This window comes from Centruroides sculpturatus, unplaced genomic scaffold (genome assembly GCF_000671375.1).
Source record: "Centruroides sculpturatus isolate CEXI.00-Female unplaced genomic scaffold, Cexi_2.0 scaffold188, whole genome shotgun sequence".
In the NCBI taxonomy this organism is placed as follows: Eukaryota; Metazoa; Arthropoda; class Arachnida; order Scorpiones; family Buthidae; genus Centruroides; species Centruroides sculpturatus.
Genome location: NW_019384404.1, coordinates 387,180 through 405,419, shown reverse-complemented (window position 1 = coordinate 405,419; position 18,240 = coordinate 387,180). Strand labels below are relative to the sequence as shown.

The window sequence follows — 18,240 nt, the reverse complement described above, 5'->3', positions numbered from 1 at the left end:
TTGGTTGGTTGGTTTTGGTTTTTTGGCACAAGAGCCATATAGGCTAAGCTGCGCCATAACAAATGGTAAATAATTATAAACATCACAAATAACAAACATATGACAAAAACAAATAAATAAATAAATAAACAACAGCAACAAAAAAACAAATATATACATATTAATAACAAACAAGAACGAACAAAAAGCTAAAAGATAAATAAATAGATAATTAAATAGGTAAATAAATAAATAAATAATTAAATTTCTTTACACAAATTATTGACTTTTAAAAAGTCTAATATATCATAAAAATTGGGCCTCTGACCCAGAATCTGTTTAAAATTTGCATTTCCAAAATGCTGCCTACGCCTGGTCTCAAAAACAGAGCAATCGAGCAGTATGTGTTTTACAGTAAGAGGACAGTTGCAATACTGGCATACTGGCTGCTCATCACCCTTCAAAAGGTATTAATGAGTCAACCGAGTATGTCCAATTCTCAAACGAGTAATAATAACTTCAGATCAAATGTTATAAAATTTCTTGTGTGTCCAATTTTCTATCGTAGGTTTGATCTCTTGCAATTTATTGTAGACTTGTGCGTTCCACACCTTTTGCCATCTCTCTACTAGTTGTTTTTTAATGACTAGCTTAAAATCACCTCCTTCAATACGCATTGTATGCTGTGAAGGACTAGTTGATTTTGCTGCTGCATCTGCTTCTTCATTTCCTCTCATACCAACATGGCCTGGGACACAACAAAATTTTATAGAAAAATTCCTTGCAAGAAGATGGCAAAACAATTTACAAATTTTAATCACTATAGAGTGACAACTAGGTACACACGAGATCAAAGCCTGAAGTGCACTGAGTCAGTGTAAATCAGGCAGCGACAATAACCTTTTCTGATTACATAGTTTAAGGCTAAGTGGATAGCATGCAGCTCTGCAGTAAAAATAGATGAATTCGATGTAATTTGCTCTGCCACGATTTCATCCTGGCAGACAAACACTGAGCCAACATAATCATCCGATTTAGAACCATCAGTGTAAATGAAAATTAAATTCCTGTCATTGTGTTGGATTTCTGCAAAGGGCTGTCTATAGACATAGTCTGGCGTGGATTCCTTAGGAAACTGCTTTAAGCTTAAATCAACATTTATCGCAGGAGTAGACCAGGGTAAAATACTATCAATATCAACCTGTGAAACGTTGCTCATGTTCAGGTCGATCGTGCTGCTTACATTCTCCATTCTTATAAAGAATGTAGGGACATTACTTCGGCAAGCTTCAAATAACCATTTCAGCTGAGTATCTGATACTGTACAATCAACTGGAGGTTTAGTATGAGATTTCTGTTTTAAATAATAAAAAAGAGACAACTGTTCTCTCCTAAGAGACAGTGGAGGCTCATAAGCATCCACATACAAACTTTGGACAGGAAAGGTTCAAAATGCCCCAGTGCACAAACGCAAAGCTTGGTGATGAATTGGATCCAGTATCCGAAAAGTAGATTCTCGCGCAGAGCCATAAACAATGCATCCATAGTCCAGCTTAGAGCGAACAAGGGCCCTATAAATCCTGAGCATAGAAACTTTGTCTGCTCCCCAGGATGAGCGGCATAATACCTTTAAAAGGTTTAGAGATTTCAAACATCTACTCTTCAAGTTGCGCAAGTGTAGCAAAAATGTCAGTTTTTGATCAAAACAAACACCCAAAAACTTAGCCTCATTCACAATAAAAATTTTAACCCCATTTAAATATATTTCAAGGTCCAGGTGATAACCACCCCTTCAACAAAAGTGAATGCACGATGTCTTCTCTGCGTTGAAACTGAAACCATTTGTCCTTGACCAATTTTCTATGCGATTCAGGGAAGTATGCAATTGTCTCTCGATAAAACTCATGTTGCTAGACTGGCATGAAATCTGAAAGTCATCCACATACAGAGAGTGTTTCACACTGGAGAAAAAGCAGTTAGCTATGCTATTAATTTTAATTAGGAACAGAGTCACACTCAAAATACATCCTTGAAAAACACCTTCTTCTTGGACAAAAAACCTAGATAGACTGTTGCCCATCCTAATTTGGATGGGCAACAATTTTTATAAAAAATTTCCTGCAGAATCTTTGATTCTGCAAAAAATTTTTTATAAAAACTAGCAAGTTACCCCGCAATCCGAATTCATGTAGATCACAAAGTATTCCGTAATGCCAGCAGCAATCATAGGCCTTCTCTATATCAAAAAATACAGACACTAAGTGTTGTCGTCTAACAAACGCTTCGCGTATGGATGTTTCAAGTTTTACTAGATTATCCGTGGTACTTCTGTTCCTACAAAATCCACTCTGATGTGGTGAAAAGTAGTTCTTTCCTCTAGAAGAAACATCAAACGTCTGTTTACCATCCTCTCAAAAAGTTTACACAGGCAACTTGTCAGCGAGATTGGTCTGTAATTAAAGGGATTCTTGCAGTCTTTACCAGGTTTTCGAATAGGGATAATAATTGATAGTCTCCAAGAGTCAGGAAAAGTATTTTCTGTCCATATTCTGTTAAACAGATACAGGAGATTAGAAAGGGAATTACTTGACAGATTTTTAATCATGCTGTAGTGGATTTTATCCAAACCTACAGGACTATTCCCCGCACGAGAAATCGCTGTTTGTAATTCAATTCTAGTGAATGGCACATTATATTCCTCATCAGATGAAAAGTGAAAGTTTAAATGTTGCTTCTCCTTTTGCACTTTCTAAGCTTGGAAATCCCTTGAATACATTATGTTGCTAAATGAAGCAGAAAATGTTTCACCCAATAAATCAGCAATACACTGTATATCACTGATTATTGTGCCATTATTTTCCAGCATAAACAGAGAACGAGAAGCATATTTCCCATTAATTTTGTGAATTTTATCCCAGACTGCTTTTGACTTAGTGAAAGATGTTATGCTAGAAACATACTTCCTCCAAAAATCCATTTCGCTTTGCCTTCTTATTTTTCTGGCATTTGCCTTTGCATTTTTAAAAGCTATCAAATTTTCAGCACTGGGGTATCTTCTAAAAATCCCCCATGCTTTCTTTTGTCCTTTAAATGCTGCCTCGCAATTCTCGTTCCACCATGGTTTCGGATGCTTTGGGTATCTTGTTGATGTATTTCCCATTGTTTTCTCAGCTGCCTGAATAATACACAACGTGACAACTTCAACTGCATCATTGATATCAGCAGTATTGACCATTTCCTCAGTGATGTTAGCCAAAGAGGAAAATGCAAACCAATCTGCCTTTTCCAGTTTCCAGCGTGGTAGACAAGCTGTTTCACAGCTTTCTCTGCCTTGATATTTTAGAAATATTGGGAAGTGGTCACTAGAGAGTGGATTAGATCCAACCTCCCATAAAAATGCTGAAAACAGATTCAGAGATGCTAATGATAGATCAATGGCAGTGAACATTCTTGATGGAACATGGAAGTATGTCACTTCTCCAGTATTAAATAGGTACAGTTGGTGATTACCTATAAATCTCTCGATAGCTCTGCCTCGACGATTGATGTCCGGACGGCCCCACATTGGATTGTGGCCATTGAAATCACCCATTAAAAGAAATGGAGTTGGCAGCTGTTCAACTAATGAGTCCAATTCATCCTCATTGACTATGACATCTGGTGGCAAGTATATAGAACAAACTGTGACAGTCACTCCAATTGAAATCCTGACTGCCACAGCTTGCAGCTCTGTTGTTATTTGTACCAGTAAGGATGGAATGCGATTTGAAACCAGAATAGCCACACCGCCACTGGCACGATTGTGTCTATCATCATCCTTGCAATAGAGATTGAATCCTTTTAAAGTAATTCTCTCTCCAGGTTTCAGATGGGTTTCCTGGAGTGCCACGCAGAGAGATGAGGTAGATGATGTCAAGTGTTTAATGTGAGAGAAGTTGTTGCGAAAACAACGACAGTTCCATTGAATGATTTTATAATCCATTATATGTTTGAGGCAGCATTCTTTGTGAAGGTATCCCTCTTTAGTTTTACGGCTGATTTGCGTTTTGGAGGTGAAGTTGGTGGTGTCACCTCCTTATTAGTGTCCTCGTCAAAGAAGTCAGAGAACTCACTCATAGACTGAGCCTCTGATTTCTTAATTTGGAGATGGCTGCTTTTAATTTTTGTTTGTTGAGCGGGTTCTTAGCAGCCTTCTTAGAACTCACGTTTCTTGTCATTACCCCTGTTTTTTATAGGGGTGTTTTGGCTTTCTTGGTCTCCTTTTCTGATGTTTGGATAGTTGGGAAAATTAAACATTTCGCATGGCGAATAAGAGATTCACTAGGAGAAACAGAAATATCTGTTTGAACCCCACATGTCTTTGTGGACTTCAAAACAGCAGCAAATGTTTTCTGTGTGTCTCAAAGGTGCAGTTGAAGTGACCATACGACAAGCCTCTGGGTAAGGTATGTTGTTGACTGTTTTCATTCGTTGTATCTCCTTTTCTCTTTGCCATGCAGGGTATTTTCGGGAGTAAGAAAAATGGGCATCTTTGCAGTTAACACAGCATGGGGTACTGGTACACTCAGTACTCTCGTGACCTTCAGTCCCACACTGTGCACATACGCTCTTGCCATGGCAGGATGTCTGTGAATGTCCAAACCGCTAACATTTGAAACAACGCAGCGGATTTGGAACGTACGGACGAACAGGGCAGCGCAGATAACCTGCTGTAATAAAAGATGGCAATGTCGGCTTGTTAAAGGTGAGAATTAAATGTTTGGTTGGTATTAATTTGCCATCCCGACAAATGGAGATACGTCGAACAGCAGTGATACCCTGGTCTGAAAGGTTCATCTGAATATCTGATTCATCTTCAGACATCAGATCAAACTCAGATATCACACCACGTGATGAGTTCAAACTTCCATGTGGTGTGACTGTGACTTCAATGTCTCCCAATTTCTTTGCAGCTAGAAGTTTTGCCGACTGTTGAGGTGAGGCAGTTTCTACAAGTAGGTCTCCTGACCTCAATTTTTGCGTTTTTTTCAGGTGCCCGATCGTTGATTCAAATAACTTCTGAATCAAAAAAGGGGAACATTTTGACAAAGGTTTTTCCCCAGTAGCATGCACTATTAAGTAGGATGGCTGACTGGCAGTGTTTTCATTGATGTTTTCTGGTTTGTCTGTATTTTTTGAAGATTTATGATCCATGATTAAATAATAATATTTCAGCTCCTAGTGACCCCACCCACCATGGGGCCCAACAAGGGGATGCCGTCACATGGGAGACTCCCATAGACCGTCACACCAGGGTTTTCCAGGAGCTATACCCTCACAATGCAGTCAAGAAGAGCACATCTTGTCTGACATGTCTGCCTGGTCTGCATCGTTCAGTTGACTCCAAGCCAAGGTCAAGAATGACTCAACGACCAGCCGGTTGACTGAAACGAAGCCTGATTTGAGCCTCCCGTTTATCCGAAGCAAGGGCCAAAGCATTGTGTTTAAGACGTTATGTTGCCCCTGAACTACCAGGATCCCCCTTTCCGGCATATGGGGTACCATGCACAGGTGAGTTCCGACCTCAGAATAAGCCCGAAATTGTTCATTCTCTCCCTAAATTTTCAACGTATTTAAAATAAATTTGTCGCCTCCATGTTAAAATAACATTGTCAGAAAAAAAAATCAAATTTCGATCGAAACTTATAACTTTCATCGTTAATATAAACATTCAACCCTCGAACAATGACATTCCTCTGCTGCAAGACAAAAAGTTTATAGTTAAAGTCCGAATTCGTCATTTTGTTTTAGTCCCGGGAACAACTTTGACCTCCACACCTGCAGGACCAACTCTATCTCACACAATAGGAGATCACCTGACTGATTTCCCAGTCCGAAGCTATAAAAGCGACTTCTTTCCCCCTCCTCGGGAGAGTCTCACATCTACGATCAAAAAGGATTAAGTCTCCGGGAAAACTTTAACTTTGTGCATCGAACTGTGTGCATCGATCACCTACGAAAGGAAAAGGATTAAAATTTTCCCACCTACGTGGAAGTAAACTAGAGGTATGAACAAATAATTGTAAACTCTCTCTCCGCGAGTTAGGAGCTAATAGAGAGATAAATTCATTTCCCCATGTTAGATTTTGTAACCTTTGTTTTTTTTTTCGTTAGTCTAATAAATCGTTGTTTCATTGTTCAATGGTGTCCTTTTACTCGTATATCGCCTACGCCTCGTCGAAGACCCCTCTCACCTCCTCCACTCGACCTGACAAAAGTATCCCGACCCTTCGGGACCGCATTCGAAATTTAGCCATCTTGACAAGTGAACAGGTTTAACGACCTGTCGCCGAAAAGAGAGAGTCGACGATCCCGACCTCCCCGGCGGTTCACACACGGCAAACACGTGGGTGGGCGTTCAGATCCCAGGGATGGTATAGAAAAGTTACTAAACCATCTCTGGGCGGTCCCCTCACCACGGACAGGAACCCACACCGAAAGGTCAAGAAACACAAAGCGGACATCCTACATCATAGAAACAACACCGCCTTAGCGGTATACTCATCCGACCCAGAAATAGAACCGCTATTCCCTCTAGCCAGAATCATTCACACCACGTTCAGCACACAACACCTCAGATCGCTAGAGGCCTTATACATTTGCCTTAACACCCTCAGAAATAAGCACTGCATTAACTTCAAACAAAAAATGAAAATACCAACAGCATGGGAAGCCTTCCTCAATAAATCTCTGAAGTAACAACATACGGATAATGCGCAAGTCTACAATGACGCCATCAGTAACACGTGACAACCTTCCAGAAAGATTTTCCAAAATAACAGTTAATACTAGACTGGAAATTTTTATTCATATAGGGAATTCCGTAGTGCCTGAAAAAAAACCACATTAGGTTCGAAAACGTTTGCAGTCCTTCGTATTGGAGAAGACGAACGCCGGTTACAGGCAGTGAAGTTNAAAATATTTTGAATGAAAAAGATTAAAATATGAACAAAATAAACCATTTTGAACACACTTTTTTATTATTTATAAAAAAAAATATAGTTCTGGCATAAACAATGTTAAATTTTAACTGACTTAATTTTGCAAACGCATCTTTTTTATTTATATGGATATCTTAAGGTCAGTTTTTGTGCTAATTTGAGCGAAAAAAAATTGTTAAGGAAAACTTTTCTGTTAGCGAACCCTTTGTTAAATATTTCGAATATCACCACTGCACACACACATACATTCATTTTTATATATATAGATAATCAAATTTTTTACTTAATTTTTTTTATCTGTCTTTTCAAAATTAATTGAATAAATAAATTTTTAATTTGAAAATTGAATAATTAATTTTCATTATCTTTATATCCAATAACTATGTGGTTATACTTGAAGGATAATCACACCACAGGTACAGGTTGGTAGTTGACACAGATATCCTTTTTTTGATTTCTTTTTTTTAAGTTGATGTGGCGTGTTTTTGTAAAGTTTTAATCATTGAAGTATATGGGTCATTCTAAGTTAAGAGGTACTTGCTGGTTAAGAGAGGCGGCACGACATAAATGTTAAAAATTTAATCTAATTATGTAACATTTTTATTGAAACAACTAATTTGTGCATATCTGCAAGGTGGCCAGTCAATTTACTTATGGAGGTGCTAGTAGGATGTGTGTGCTGTGGAATCGTGCTTCCGGATAAATCGCGATTTATTGCGGATAACTTCACTTTTGTGCGGTTTTTTTGCGTGTCATCCTATCAGGTAATTTGCCCTAATCCTTTGAACACCAATTTTGTTCTGGTCCACCGAGAACTTCGTGAAATTTTGGATATTTTGTGCTCTTCAATTCGGAATTGATTTTATGGACAATATGACTCCATAAATCTGAATTGGATATGTAGGACTTTTGAGAAGTTTGGCCCTGAAGAACGTGACTTTTTACTCATTTTATTTGTTTTTGCTGGTGGGTATCGGTGGGCTCTTGCAGGCCGACTGTTGCTCATTTATATTTTCTGTTGAAAACCTCGCATGCATCAATTCTTCAGCATTTCTCATCAAAAAATTTCATGGTGTTATCTCTATTCGTTATTTTAAAATTGTAATTTTGGTTTTAGTCAACTTTTCTAACGATCAATGTATTTCAACAATTTTTTAATGGTCGTTGTTTACTAGAGAGTTCGGCGCCGGCTAGTATGAATGACAGTTGTGTTTTTAACGGACACGTTGATTTTGTTTATATCTTATCAAGGTCAACTTTACTACTTGAGAAGTTGTAGTAAATTGTTACGTGATTTATTTGCTGTCTTGCTGATTTGTATTATCTATTTTAATAAAAATTATTTATTTATTAATTACTTATCTTTAAATTATTTTTAGTTTATTTATATTATTATCTCTTGGTGTAACAACAATTTTGTTTATCTGTTGTTATTTTGGTGCATCTTGGTGCTTTTATTCGCTATGGCATCTAATGGTAAAACCGGGGAAGACTTGAGATCACTTAATCTCCCCAATGACAAGATACACTCGGACTTTAGGCAGGAAGCCTATGTAATTTTTGAAGACCTAAAGGATTATCTCATCGCCAATGCTAGATTACGCATGGAAGCCAGGGAACATTTTGACTTTATTGTGGGACAAGGACAAAAACTGATTGATTTTATAATGGTTTTGTCAAACAAAAAATCCTGGAGTTACAAACAAAGATGAATGAATTGGCGACCAAAAGTGATATCAATAATTTACAGAAATCTATGAAATTGATCTCTTCAATCAAGAATTTAGAAGGTGTGAATATTGAACAAAGACTGGCATCTATTGAGTCCCAGAGCTATCCAATTTGGTCACTTGGGATGACATTGGGAAAGCGGTAGATACTGCCAATAGCCTGGATGTTGACATATTTGAAATTAAAAAAACACTTAAAGCAGCACAGGAAAATAAATGTTGTGAAGTTAATCTTTCTAGCCTAAGGATGACCTTTTTGGAGTACCGTCTGACAGGACTGGCTGCACTAAAAGATATCATTAGGGCTGTTGAGGCAATTGGTAGGCTAACAGCAAAAATCAATCTAGCAAAGAAGTCTTGTAATATACCTAATATTGTAGAGGGAAAGGCACCTCTATACAATGAAATACTTAAAGGAAATACGAAATCAAAAAAACATAGTAGGATCAGCTACCCCAGTTCACTTTTGGTTTATCCAAAAGAAAATAGTACGAGTTCAGAGAATACTAAATGTTGTATTAAGGAAAAAATTGACCCCACACAGTTAAGAATGGGAATTACAGGGTTTAGAAGAATTGCCAAAGGGGGAATAGCTATCGATGCTGCCAATAGAGGTGATCTGCAGGTACTAGAGCATGAAATTAACTCAACGGCTCTGGATTTTAAAACATTGGTGCCAGAAAAGAGGAAACCAAAGATATGCATTAGACAAGTCCCAAGCTACTTGGAAAAAGAAGATATTACAAACTGTATATTCGAACAAAATGAAGAAATACAAGGAAAATTAAGCAGATAACGATTCAACGAGAAATTTATGCTTCGCTTTGCCTTTGGTGGAAGGAAAAACAACCTTGTTTGCTGGGTTGCTGACGTTTCGTCTGGCCTTCTGAAAACCCTCACTGCTTTGAAGAAAATTAACATGGAATGGCCAGATGCGTGGTGGAAGAACATTTTTCAATTGTGCAGTGTTTCAAATGCTGTGGTTTTGGTCACATTAGTAAATTTTGCTCAGAACCAAAGGAAATCTGAAGCCAATGTGCTTGCAGTCATAGGTTTAAGGACTGCCCAAGTAAGAATAAAACTGCAAAGTGTAACAACTGTCGCAGAGAGAGAAAAATGGTACACACAATGCATTCGACAGGTGCTGTCCTGCATTTAAATGCATCAGAAATCTAGTTATAACCAGAACCGATTATGAAAAATAAAAATATTAGTGTTAAATTTCTGCAGATTAACCTTCAGAGATCGATTAGTGCCATATCTTCTCTTTGTGCTGATATAGACGATTGGGACATAGTGTTATTGCAGGAACCTTATTGTATTGATGGCAAGGTAGACTGTATTCAACTCAGACATTTAGTTATACATGATCCTAACAGTACTCCGTGGGCTGCGATCGTTGTCCCCAACAACAGGATGACTGTATTCCATCACCAACAGTATACTACAGAAAATAGTGTGTGCATAGAGACCCAGCTTGATGGACGAAGCCTGATTATCATCTGTCAGTACATGCCTGGAGGGACTGATATTAGGCAAGATTAAAAAGCATACAAGAGATACTTAATAACTTTGGGAATTGTTCTGTCGTCCTGGCAGGAAATGTCAACACTCACTCCCCTGCATGGGGGCCTGACCAGCTGAATACCAGGGGGGAGGCAGTTAAAGAGTTTTTGGCTACCAGCAACCTGATCACTGCTAACGATCCTAATTCCTCACCAACATTTGTGGGTCCAAATGGAACTTCATGGATAGTCATCACATGTCTTTCTGCCATCCTTGTTCCATTTCTCCATGGCTGGAGTGTGATGAAAGATAACAGCCTCTCGGACCACAACACCATTGTCTTTGAACTACATAGTGTCACTGGACACACATCCAGAAACTCTAATAAAATTTATAACACAAACAAAGCGGATTGGGAACTATTCTTTGGGCTTCTTGATGAGAACATTGATGCAAATCCCTTAATTAAGAAAAGGGACACTGCATCTAATTATATAAACTCTTTTATCAATACCATATGTATAGCTTGCAATCATTCAATTCCACTCTGTGGCACTGGGTCAGGGAAACGGGATGTTCCGCGGTGGAGTGAAGATTTAGCCACTATGAGGAAAATTAACAGGCAGAACAGAAGATTATACCAGAGAAGCAGGAATGAGGAACGAGATGTGCTGAAAAAAAGGTACTTAACTTATTAAGCCACATACAAAAATACTATTATAAAGGCGAACATACGTTCATGAAAAGAATTTTGCTCCTCGACCTCGATTAACCCCTGGGAATTTGTGTATAAAAGTTGTGCATCAAAACTAAAGACTCCTACTTGTCTCAGTAGTTTAGGTGATGGAGATAATAAAGAAATAGCAGATATGGAAAATACAATTGGTGTACTTTTGGACAATCTTTGCCCTGAGGACAATTCCTCAGAGGATAGTACTACTCAACATAATATTAGGGAACTCACGGCTGAATACATTGTGAGCTCCTGCCCACCCCTTTTTACAGCAGTGGAACTAAATGAAGCCATCAAAAGACTTGCTTCCAAGAAGGCTCCTAAATTGGACAGAATAATAATAACATAATTAGAGAATTATGGAAGCTCAGACCTAGTATACTTCTGACACTCTACAACTTTTGCCTTAAACATATTTTTCCTCATGCCTAAAAGAAAACAAGATTGGTTTTAATATCCAAAAACAAAACTGCGAAAATTTTGTCTCCTAATGGATACAGGAATATCTCCCTCCTACCCATAATAAGCAAGGTGTTAAAAAAAATGATCTTAAATGAATTAGTCTGGTTTTTAGAAAGAAGTGAACACTTGCATAGGCAACAGTTTGGCTTTCACTCTGGCTCCTGCACAACAAATGCCATTACCTCTGTTGTTAATAAAGTAAAAGAACTACTTTCTATGTTCCCATATATCCTGGGACTCAGTTTAGACATAGCTGGAGCCTTTAATTCGGCATGGTGGCCTATGATACTCTTTAGGCTTAGAGAAAGTAAATGCCCAACTTATTTAGAGGTTGGTTGGTTAGTTAATTTTTATTGGCACAAAAGCCATGCAAGCTATACTGCGCCACAACACATGGTACAATTAAAAATACAGAATAAATAAAAAACACATATATACACATAAACAAAACATAACAGTTTAACCATTAAAAAGCCAATAGTAGTATAATAAATAAATAAATAAACAACAACAAAAAATGTATACAATAATTTAAATACGCAACACAAAGTAAAAAACACTGTACAATAACTAAATCATCAGATTTCTCTATACATATTAATGACTTTTAGAAAGTCCAGTATATTATCCAGATTTCGCCTCTGGCCCAATATGTCTCTAAACCTTGCATTTCCGAAATGCTGTCTACGACTCTGATCAAAAGCAACGAAGTTGCAAAATATGTGTTTAACACTTACAGCACAGTTGCAGTACTGACATACTGGTTCGTCATCTCCCTTCAAAAGGTACTGATGAGTCAGTCGAGTGTGTCCAATTCTCAGACAAGAAAGGACAACCTCAGATCTTTTATGGTACTGCCTATTATGTGACCAATTTTCAACCAAAAATTTAATCTTGTGTAGTTTATTGTAAATTTGTGCGTTCCACATGATTTGACATCTCTCTGCTAGTTGTTTTTTAATGACTAGCTTCAGATCACCTCCTTCAATACGCATTGTATGCTGTGAAAAACTTGCTGACTTAGCAGATGTATCAGCTTCATCATTACCACATACCCACGTGGTCTGGGACCCAGCAGAACTTTACAGAATAATTTCTCGTAGTCAGATGACAAATTAGTTTTCGAATTTTAATAACTATAAAGTGGGAACTAAGTTCATACAAGATCAAAGCCGGTTGGTTGGTTGGTTTGTTAGAGTTTATTGGCGCAAGGGCCATACAGGCCAAGCTGCGCCATAGCAAATGGTATATATGAATAAATAAATATATATATTGTTCAATATAAATAAATAAACTAATAAATAACAAAATCAATGACAAAACCACATATAACAATATACATACATAGATGGATAAATAAATAAATAAATAATCAACAAGGTATATATATAAACATAACCTAGATAAATAATTAAATATGTCTATAAATATTATTCACTTTCAAAAAGTTCAATAATTTGTCAAGATTTGGCCTCTGGCCCAAAATCTCTCTCAGACTTGCATTTCCAAAATGCTGTCTATGACTTTGATCAAAAGCTGTGCAGTTGCAAAGCATGTGTTTTACACTTAGAAAGCAGTTGCAATGCTCGCATACTGGCTGGTCTTCACCCTTCAAAAGGTATTGATGAGTCAACCGAGTATGCCCAATTCTCAAACGAGTAAGAATTACTTCAGATCTCCTGTCATACTGTTTATTGTGTGTCCAATTTTCTATATTTGGCTTGATCTCATGTAGTTTATTGTGGACTTGTGCATTCCACACGTTTTGCCATCTCTCTGCTAGTCGTTTTTTAACTACTAGCTTCAAATCGCCTCCTTCAATACGCATTATATGCTGTGAAGGAGTAGCTGACTTTGCAGCTGCGTCAGCTTCTTCATTCCCTTTTATACCTACATGGCCTGGGACCCAACAAAATTTTACAAAGAAATTACTCGCAGTAAGATGGCAAAAGAGCTTACGAATTTTAATCACTATAGAGTGAGAACTAGGTTCACATGAAATCAAAGCCTGAAGTGCACTAACTGAGTCAGTGTAAATAACACAGGAACGATGACCTTTCCTATTTATATACTTTAAAGCTAGATAAATAGCATGCAACTCTGCAGAAAAGATGGAAGAATTCAATGCAATTTGTTCTGCCACGATTTCATCCTGGCAGACGAATGCTGAGCCAACGTAATCATCAGATTTAGATCCATCTGTATAAATAGGAATTAAATTCCTGTCACGATGTTGAATTTCTGCAAAGTGCTGTCTGTAGACGTAGTCTGGTGTGGATTCCTTAGGAAATTGCTTTAAGCTAAAATCAACACTTATCAAAGGAGTTGACCAAGGTGATATACTACAGACCTCTAGCTGTGAAATGTTGCCTGTGTTTAGATCAATTGTGCTACTCACATTCTCCATTCTTACGGCGAATGAAGGGACACTGCTTGGGCGAGCTTCAAATAACCTTTTCAGCTGAGTATCTAATACTGTACAATCAACTGAAGGTTTAGTGTGAGATTTCTGTTTTATATAGTAAAATAGAGACAACTGTTCTCTCCTGAGAGATAGTGGAGGCTCATAAGCATCCACATACAAACTTTGTACAGGGGAAGTTCGAAAAGCACCAGTGCACAAACGTAGTGCTTGATGGTGGATTGGATCCAGCATCCGAAGAGTAGATTCTCGCGCAGAGCCATAAACAATGCAACCGTAGTCCAGCTTAGAGCGGACAAGGGCCCTATAAATCCTGAGCATAGAAACTTTGTCTGCTCCCCAGGATGAGCAGCATAGTACCTTTAAAAGGTTTAGAGATTTTAAACATCTACTCTTCAGGTTGCGCAAGTGTGGCAAAAATGTCAGTTTTTGGTCAAAACAAACACCCAAAAACTTAGCCTCATTCACAATTGGAATTTTAACCCCATTTAAATATATTTCAGGATCCAGGTGCAAACCACGCCTTCGGCAGAAGTGGATGCACGATGTCTTCGCTGCATTAAACGTAAACCCATTGGTCTTGGACCAATCATATATGCGATTTAGGGAAGTTTGAAGTTGTCTCTCAATGAAACTCATATTACTAGACTGACAGGAGATCTGAAAGTCATCTACATACAAAGAGTGTTTCACACTGGGAGGGAGACAGTTAGCTATGCTGTTAATTTTAATTAGGAACAGAGTCACACTCAAAATAGAACCTTGAGGAACACCTTCTTCTTGTGTGAAGAGCCTAGATAAAGTGTTGCCCATCCTAACTTGGAATCTTCGATTCTGTAGGAAGTTTTTTATAAAAATTGGCAAATTACCCCGCAATCCAAATTGGTGTAGATCACGAAGTATCCCGTATCGCCAACAGCGATCATAGGCCTTCTCTATGTCAAAAAACACAGACACTAAGTGCTGTCTTCGAACAAACGCTTCGCGTATAGATGTTTCAAGGTTTACCAGGTTATCAGTGGTACTTCTGTTCCTACGAAAACCACTCTGATGTGGTGAAAAGTATTCCTTTTTCTCTAAGAGATACATTAGACGCCTGTTTACCATTCTCTCGAAAAGTTTACAGAGACAACTTGTCAGAGAAATTGGTCTGTTATTAGAGGGATTCTTGTAATCTTTACCAGGTTTGGGAATGGGAATAATGATAGATAGCCTCCAAAAGTCAGAAAAAGTATGTTCTCTCCATATTCTGTTAAACAGATGCAAGAGATTACAAAGGGAATTGTTTGACAGATTTTTAATCATGCTGTAGTGGATTTAATCCAGGCCTACAGCACTATTCCCCGAGCGAGAGATTGCTGTATTTAATTCAATTCTAGTGAATGGCACATTATTTACCTCATTAGATAAGGAGTAAAAGTTTAAACACTGTTTTTCTCTTTGGGCTTTATAAGCTTGAAAATTCCTTGAATACGTGATATTGCTGAATGAAGCAGAAAATGTTTCACCCAATAAATCAGCAATACCGTGTATATCGCTTATTATTGTGCCATTATTTTCCAGCATGGACAGAGAGTGAGAAGCATATTTCCCATTAATTTTATGGATTTTATCCCAGACTGCTTTTGAGCTAGTGGAAGATGTTATGCTTGAAACATACTTCCTCCAAGAATCCCTATGGCTTTGCCTCCTTATTCTTCTGGCATTTGCCTTTGCTTTTTGAAAAGCGATCAAATTTTCATCAGTGGGGTATCTTCTAAAAATCCCCCATGCTTTCTTTTGTGCTTTAAATGCTGCCTCACAATTCTCGTTCCACCATGGTTTCGGATGTTTTGGATATCTAGTTGATGTCTTCCCCATTGTTTTTTCTGCTGCCTGAATGATACTCGAAGTGACAACCTCAACTGCATCATTGATATCAGCAGTATTGACCATTTCCTCAGTGATGTTAGCCAAAGTGGAAAATGAAGGCCAATCTGCCGTTTCAAGTTTCCAGCGTGGTGGACGGGCTGTTTCACAGCTTTCTCTGCCTCGATATTTTAGAAATATTGGGAAGTGGTCACTAGAGAGTGGATTAGATCCAACCTCCCATGTAAATGCTGAAAACAGATTCGGAGTTGCTAATGATAGATCAATGGCAGTGAACGTTCTTGATGGGGCATGGAAGTATGTCACTTCTCCAGTATTAAATAGGTACAGTTGGTGATTACCTATAAATCTCTCGATGGCTCTGCCTCGACGATTGATGTCAGGACTGCCCCACATAGGATTGTGACCATTGAAGTCACCCAGTAAAAGAAATGGTGTTGGTAGCTGTTCAACCAAAGTATCCAATTCATTCTCATTCACTCTGACATCTGGTGGCAAGTATATAGAACAAACTGTGACAGTTACTCCAATAGATATTCTAGCTGCCACGGCTTGCAAATTAGTGGTGATTTGTACCGGCAAGGATGGGATGTGATTTGAAACTACAATAGCCACACCTCCACTGGCACGGTTGTGGCTATCATCATCCTTGCGGTAAAGATTGAATCCTTTTAAAGAAATATTTTCTCCAGGTTTTAGATGAGTCTCCTGGAGTGCCACACAGAGAGATGAGGTAGATGACGTCAAGTGTTTAATGTCAGAGAAGTTGTTGCGGAAACCACGACAGTTCCATTGGATTATTTTATAATCCATTATGTGTTTGAGGCAGCATTTTTAGCAAGGTTGTCCCTCTTTAATTTCACAGGGGGTTTTTCTTTTGGAGGTGATGTTGGTGGTGTCACCCCCTTATTATTCTCTTCATCAGAGAAGTCAGAGAACTCGCTCATAGACTGAGTCTCTGATTTTTTAGTTTTAGACAGGGCTGCTTTTATTCTTTGTTTATTAAGTGGGTTCTTACTGGCTTTTTTGGAACCCACATTCCTAGTTGTTACCCCTGTTTTAGGTATGAGTGGTTTTGCTTTGTTATTCTCTTTTTCTGTTGCTTTGGTAGATGGTATCAGCAGACATTTTTCATGGCGAGTCAGAGATTCATCGGGTGAAACAGAAATGTCTGTCTGAACTCCACATGTCTTTGTGGATTTCAGAGCAGCAGCGAATGTCTTTTGTTTCACTGGTGTATTTAAGGTGACCATACGACGTGCCTCCGGGTAGGATATATTATTAATAGTCTTCAATCGCTGAATTTCTTTCTCTCTCTGCCATGAAGGGCATTTCCGAGAGTAGGCAGGATGAGCATCTTTGCAGTTCACACAGCATGGAGAACTTGTGCATTCATTACTCTCATGGTCTTCATTTCCACACTGTGCACATGCTTTTTTTCCTCTGCATGATGTTTGGGAGTGTCCAAACCGCTGACATTTAAAGCAACGTAGCGGGTTTGGGATGTATGGGCGAACTGGGCAACGGAGATATCCTGCCGCAACAGAAGATGGCAATGTTGGTTTGTTGAAAGTCAAAATAAGGTGTTTCGTTGGTATCAACTTGCCATCTCGACGGATTGAAATTCGTCGAACAGCAGTGACACCTTGGTCTGAAAGACCGATCTGAATATCCGATTCATCCTCAGACATCAGATCACTTTCAGATATCACACCACGTGATGAGTTCAAATTTGTGTGTGGTGTGATGGTTACCATTATGTCTCCTAGAGACTTCATTTTCAGAAGCTTTGCTGACTGTTGAGGGGAGGCTGCTTCTACAAGTAGATCTCCTGACCTCAATTTTTGAATTTTTTTCAGATTCCCAACGGTCGATTCAAACAATTTTTGAATCAAAAAAGGGGAGCGTTTAGATAGGGGTGTTTCTCCCATGGCATGAACGATAAGGTAGGCTGGTGGTAATGCATCAGTACATGTTTTAGGTTTTAATGAATCCATATTTAGATTTTAAAATTCAGCTCCTAGTGACCCCACCCACCATGGGGCCCAACAAGGGGATGCCGTCACATGGGAGACTCCCATAGACCGTCACACCAGGGTTTCCCAGGAGCTATACCCTCACAATGCAGTCAAGAAGAGCACATCTTGTATGACATGTCCGCCCGGTCTGCATCGATCGGTTGACTCCAAGCCGAGGTCAAAACTGACTCAACGACCAGCCGATTGACTCAAACGGAGCCTGATTTGAGCCTCCCGTTTATCCGAAGCAGGGGCCAAAGCAGTGTGTTGGGGACGTTATGTTGCCCCTCAACTACCAGGATCCCCCTTTCCGGCATACGGGACACCACGAACGGCAAACACGTGGGTGGGCGTTCAGATCCCAGGGATGGCAAAAAAGGTTTTCTAAGCCATCTCTGGGAGGTCCCCTCACCACGGACAGGAACCCACATCGAGGGGAGATCAAAGCCGGAAGTGCACTAATTGAGTCAGTGTAAATCATGCAGCAATGATGCCCTTTCCTATTTATGTACTTTAGGGCTAAATAAATATCCTGCAACTC

At 38.8% G+C, this 18,240-nt stretch overlaps 1 protein-coding gene across 1 annotated transcript; it reads right to left on the bottom strand.

Moving 5' to 3' along the window:
* Nucleotides 1-16,431: 16,431 nt before the first annotated feature.
* LOC111618754 lies at nt 16,432-17,802 on the bottom strand. The gene has a single exon (XM_023360317.1). It carries the CDS (start codon nt 17,676-17,678, stop codon nt 16,494-16,496), a length of 1,185 nt encoding a protein of 394 aa, XP_023216085.1. The 5' UTR covers nt 17,679-17,802; the 3' UTR covers nt 16,432-16,493.
* Between the last annotated feature and the right edge of the window lie 438 nt (nt 17,803-18,240).

What these genes read in the sequence shown, in the direction of transcription:
- LOC111618754 (XM_023360317.1), bottom strand. Translation starts at nt 17,678, where the DNA reads ATGGATTCATTAAAACCTAAAACATGTACTGATGCATTACCACCAGCC.